Here is a 5,621-nt window from a genome sequence, read left to right as displayed (position 1 = left end):
CACTGATATTAAAGAAGAGCCTGTGAAGACAAAGGATCACCTCTTATTCCAACCAGCCCAGTTTAATTACTTTAATCAGATCACTACACACTTTTATTTACTTTAAGAGTTGGTTACAGTGTGTTTGCAGTGCTGTTATTGGTTGAAGTTCTTCCTCGTGACCAATAGGTGGCAGCAGAGTTTCGTCCTTTCCCTGAGCTGTGATTGGTTCCCACAGTGATTAGATTGGGCTCTAATTAATGTGATCAGACACAATAATGAAGTGTGAGCACGTTAGACTGGACTTCATTAGTCACTGATCATCGTCAATAATCGGGACCATCTAATATATATCTATAATTACAGCAGTGAAGTCAGCTATGAGTTCATCAGAAGGATCAATATTAGGATGAAACAACAACAACCTTGTTTATTATGACGTGTATGAAAAAAAATTATTATCATCATAGTAGGAATTATATTGAAATATCATGTGGAAATAAATAATATATCTAATATCTAACAAAACTGTTAATATTCATTACCAAAAGACCGTTATTACATGAGCATTTATTGTTGTTTTTTATGAGCAAAAGTGCACAGTTTATACAGATAATAAGGCACTTAAATATCATGTACAACGATCAATAGATAAGATAGGATATTAAAGTAAAAAAAGTTAAAGTTAAATCTCTACACAGAGGAACAGACTAAAAATACAAAACAAACAAACAAAAACACAAATAAATAAAAATATAATAAATGATACATACATAAGGGCTTTTGAAGGAGATAATTCAATGGTGCAGTAGAAGAAAGATTTAAAGGGGGCTATGTTTTTTCTGTCAATGTAAATTATTCAATTATGGTCAATGAAGTTGTTTTTTGTTTAATTAATTTTTTGCATTTTAAGGGATTTAAAATATTGTAAAAAGAAGTTGTGAAAGGCATTATTTTGAGTATTTTGCTTTGTGTATAAAAACATGTCCACGTATGATAATATTGCTGATAAGGAAGTCATAGGGTATTTATATCATTATAGTAAATATTCATTTTAACGTGTTTGTGACGTAAGCGCTGTGTAAAAAAAAAAGGCGCGGCCGCTCGGGCAGCCGCCTGCCGGTCACTTCCGGTACTGCACGCGCCTCTCCTCCCTCCTTCCTCCGGAGCGTCACGTGACACCAGCGGCAAGAAGCTGCAAACGGCTCTTCATCATCATCACCACCATCATCATCCTCACCGACACCGACGGCAAGCACCGACAGTCCGAACCGAGCCCCGGTCGAACCATGGCGGGCCCCCGTTAGAGCGCCGCGGACACACCGAGCCTGATTCCCCGCCTTTTGTTCTCCGCTCGACGCCCCGCCGAGGAGGGGCCGCCGCGAGAAGCTCCCCGAGCCCGAGGAGGAGGAGGAGGATGGCGGACCGAGAGGCGTCGCCGATCCCGCTGGAGATCCGAGCCCGACTGGCCGAGCTGGAGCTGGAGCTGTCAGAAGGTAAGACCTCCATCATCTTCACCATCATCATCATCATCATCATCATCCTCACCGGGCATCGAACCCTCCACCACCTCCACAGGGCCCGGCCTGCTCCGCTCACAGCGGCCGGGATAGGGTGAGGGCAGAGCGGGCAACATCCGCCGAGGGTCCCGGTCCCCCGGTTCTTTGTCCCCCCGAACCGAGCCTGATGTTTGACCTTGAGATGTGCACACAGCATACCTGTGTGTGTGTGTGTGTGTGTTTCGGGCGCGTGCGTGTGTGCGCGTGCGTGCGTGTGTGATGCCAGCATTGCGATGCAGAGCAGCTGTGATTCCTGCTCTTCATCCTCAATGTGTTTTCAGGCCTGCAGAGGAGGAGGATGATGATGACACACACACACACACACACACACACACACACACACACACAATCATGAAGACATAAACACTCAAAAACACACATGCACAAACCTAAAAAAACAAAAACATACACAGGCAAATTCACTAAAACACACACACACAAACACACAGACAAAAGCAGTCATGCAGATAAAACAGACACACACACACACACACCTGTACTCACACACAAACACACATGTCTGTTTATCTGTGATGCGTTCAATGACACCCTCCAAGAAAGCCTCTATAAAATGGAGATAACATGTTTTATTCATTAACTGTGAGAGCCTCCAACCTCTGCAGGCAACACACACACACACACACACCTGAGTAAAACTCTGTGTGTGTGTTCTCTCTACATTGTTTCCATGAGGATGTGTTAAATAGTACTTTGATGTTTTCATCATTCCTAACGTGTTAATCAATGATTAAAACGTGGCTCATCTTCTCATTTTATTCCTCTGAGAACGTTTAGTTTTATCTCTCAGTTCCTTCTTAAATCTAAAATTCATTCAGGTGTAAAAAGAGTGAAATATTTTTCATTCTGCTGCAAAAACACTGCAGACTGTTTTTTTTTTTCTCCTAGAACCATTCTCACCAAAACAACCGGAGGACGCCAAGCTGTCAGAGTCGTTAAAAGACGGCGATGATGCCTTTAGGCGCCGTCGGAAAAAGCTTTTATTGCTTCTTATTTTGAGGAGACGCTCCACATCTTTATTAGATCAGCTCGGTGGTGATTAGCCAATAAAACGCTCTGTCTGGGAAAAAACACAAGATAATAAAGCGCTTTTACTTTGAAGGGGAGCTTCCTGTCACAATTCTAACACTAGAGTGCGATAATTGACTAATTTTCTTCACGTTAGCACAGAAAAAGGGCATTGCCTCCTTGTATTTTTGTGAGCGTCATTAAACTTGTGAATTCGGGGAGAATATCACACACACTTTCACCATCTTTTCCCAATTTTAAATGTGTAACAAATGTTTGGACGACGCAAACAAACCGACTTTTTTTTTGTAGCTTCCGAAATGTACGAAAAGAATGCACGGGCCCGGGAGTGAAGCGTTTTTTTCTACTTCTGAAGATGAAGGTGGAGGAGTTAAACCGTCAGAAATCTATCTTTAAATCAAAGAGGAATGAAGATATCAAACTCCTTTGTGCAGCAGAAAAGCAGTGTATCAGGCCAAAGTCCATTGACTTTTGTTGCGTTTTAGTGGTGATTTAGTTCCTGTTTTGTGCTGTTTCTCTCATGAGTTCAGTTTTTTGTGTTCAGTAGCTTTACTTTTTAAGTTCAGCGTGTGTAGTTGTTGGAATATAAAGGATAAAATCATCCTCCATTGCTGCACTTTGCAGAATATGTGCAGGAAAACACAGAATGACAAGAAAAAAACAGTCTTCAGACTAACAAATGTGGAGGGAACTGCTGTTCAGTGAATCAAACAAACTCCATCGACTTTTGATGCGTTTTAGTGGTGATTTAGTCTCTTTTGTGCTGTTTCTCTCATTAGTTCAGTTTTTATGTTCAATCGCTTTCCTTCTTTAACTTGGCGTGTGTAGTTGTTGAAATATAAAGGATAAAATCATCCTCCATTGCGGCACTTTGAAAAATACTTGCAGGAAAACACAGAATTAGAAGAAAAAAACAGACTGCAGAGTAACAGATGTAGAGTGAACTGCTTTGTGCAGCAGAAAAGCAGTGAATCAAACCAAACTCCATTGACTTTTGTTGCGTTTTAGTCTTTGTTTTGTGCTGTTTCTCTCAACAATTCAGCATATTTATGTGCATTAGCTTTCCTTGTTTAATTCGACGTATGTAGTTTTTTTTAATTTAAATGATGAAATCATCCTCCATTGCTGCACTTTGCAGGAAAACTACGAAAAAATTCACTGCAGACTTTTATAAGTTTTTTAGCCTGTGGGAACGAAACTAGAATCCAGAACCAAACCATTGAGTGTTTGTTACATTTGAGCTGTGCTTCATGGACTCCCTCACATGTGCTGTGACTCTGATTGGTTGGTTCATGTGTTTCGTCGTCCTTCTGCTCCTCTAATGCGGCGTGTGTAACCGTGGTGCGTTTAAGGTCCTCTGCAGAGGTTTGGGCTGATGGTTCCTGTGATTGGTGGATTCACCTTGACACTAGTGAAGTTTGGGGCAGACGTGCTCATTAGGAGTCTGTGTGTGTCGCACAATAACAGCAGTGTGTGTGTGTGTGTGTGTGTTCCTGCAGCAGTGCGTCTCAGGTCAGTCCTCGCTGCTGTTTTCTAACGTTCTGCTACAAACACTTGTTCCAATGATGAATAATTCATGTTTTAATGAATGAACGTGTTGAGCTTTGGGGAAAACCAGCCTGACACTGGTTAGACTGGAGGGACTATGTCCTTCTGGTGGTGCTGTACACACACACACACACACACACACAATGATGCAGATTGTAACACTTGAGGGGTACAGTCTCAGATTTTCTCTTGTTCTTTGTTTTTTTTTTATCAGAGTCATTAAAGCTATGAAACGTCCCTAAACATGCTTAATACGGTTATTACTGTACTATTGTTTGAAATGTAATATTTATACACATATGGAAATCTGTTTCAAGGTTTTCTCATTTCTGCTTCACGTTACACGTTTCCATTTCTTCGTCTTTCCCTGTTTAGAGACTTTACTGGTTATTAAACGTCCTGAAATCATACCAAACATGATAAATAGTGTTAATAAAGTAACTGATGTTATAAATTAGTAGGGATGTTAGAAAAAAATTGATTCTGCAGTATGTTGCGATATCACGTCACGCAATTCTCGGATCGATTCAAAATGCATTGATTTTTGTTAAATTTTTTATATATATATATATACAGTATATATATATATATATACATATATTCTTTTTTTTTTAAATTTGTACGTTTATTTATCCAGGAAAGTCTTTTCCACTACAGGAGACATTATAACTGCACAAAGAAGTGCTGATACCTGAACATATTGACCAGCTTGTGTTTTATCAATAAAATCTAAAAAGTATTTATTTGTTCTTCTAACATTATCTCAGTTAAGTTACACTAAAGTCAAAAGTTGGTTTAAAAACCACATTTATTTTTTATTTTAAGTTGATGACACATGGCATGTCAAAGCCTATGTTTTGAGTTTAAAATATATTTTATACATAATGTTCTTATGAAGGTGAACATATTTACTGATTAGTTGTTGTTTCTTAAGTAATATATATATATATGTATATATAAAATGCAAAAATTGCCTTATACTTTCATATCGAGATATGATATCGTATCGTATTGTGACCTATGTATCGGGATATGAATCATATCACCAGATACCAGCTAATACACACCCCTATTCATTAACTTCAGAATGTTTTGTTGAAATCACAGAGAATACGTTACGAGAGCTACGTTAGCCACATGCTAGCTACTCATTTAACATCCAATAGAAATCTGTGATATGAACCCAAAACATTAAGGATTTTAGCGAATGTTTCCCATCATGCAATTATATCACGTTTAAATTTAATCTGATGATGAGGTGATGGCGTGAAAAGGTTATTTAATTTACTTCAGAATGATTTAGTTATCTTAAGTGTCTAGTTTCTTCCTTTCTATCTCGTCTCATCATGTCTAACTGTTTCTGGATTGTCTTTATTTTCACATCTTGTCTGACTTGGTTTTGTCCTCCTCTAATTTTTTGGTACTTTTTTTAAAACTTCTTCTTACTTTAATCTTATTATGTCTTGTCTTATCTTTTCATATGTGTCC

General features: G+C 38.9%; 1 protein-coding gene across 4 annotated transcripts in view; it reads left to right on the top strand.

Moving 5' to 3' along the window:
- The first annotated feature begins 1,225 nt into the window (after window positions 1–1,225).
- Window positions 1,226–5,621, top strand: part of LOC114454346 (disco-interacting protein 2 homolog C-like) — a 20,745-nt gene continuing 16,349 nt past the window's right edge. For all 4 annotated transcript variants that reach the window (XM_028434742.1, XM_028434743.1, XM_028434746.1 and 1 more), the window contains exon 1: window positions 1,226–1,475. In XM_028434742.1, coding sequence (XP_028290543.1) covers window positions 1,397–1,475 — 79 coding nt within the window. In that variant the 5' untranslated portion in view covers window positions 1,226–1,396. The remainder of the gene's footprint in view (window positions 1,476–5,621) is intronic.

This window comes from Gouania willdenowi, chromosome 20, assembly GCF_900634775.1.
Source record: "Gouania willdenowi chromosome 20, fGouWil2.1, whole genome shotgun sequence".
Lineage (NCBI taxonomy): Eukaryota > Metazoa > Chordata > Actinopteri > Blenniiformes > Gobiesocidae > Gouania > Gouania willdenowi.
This window is presented reverse-complemented; position numbering and strand designations above follow the sequence as displayed.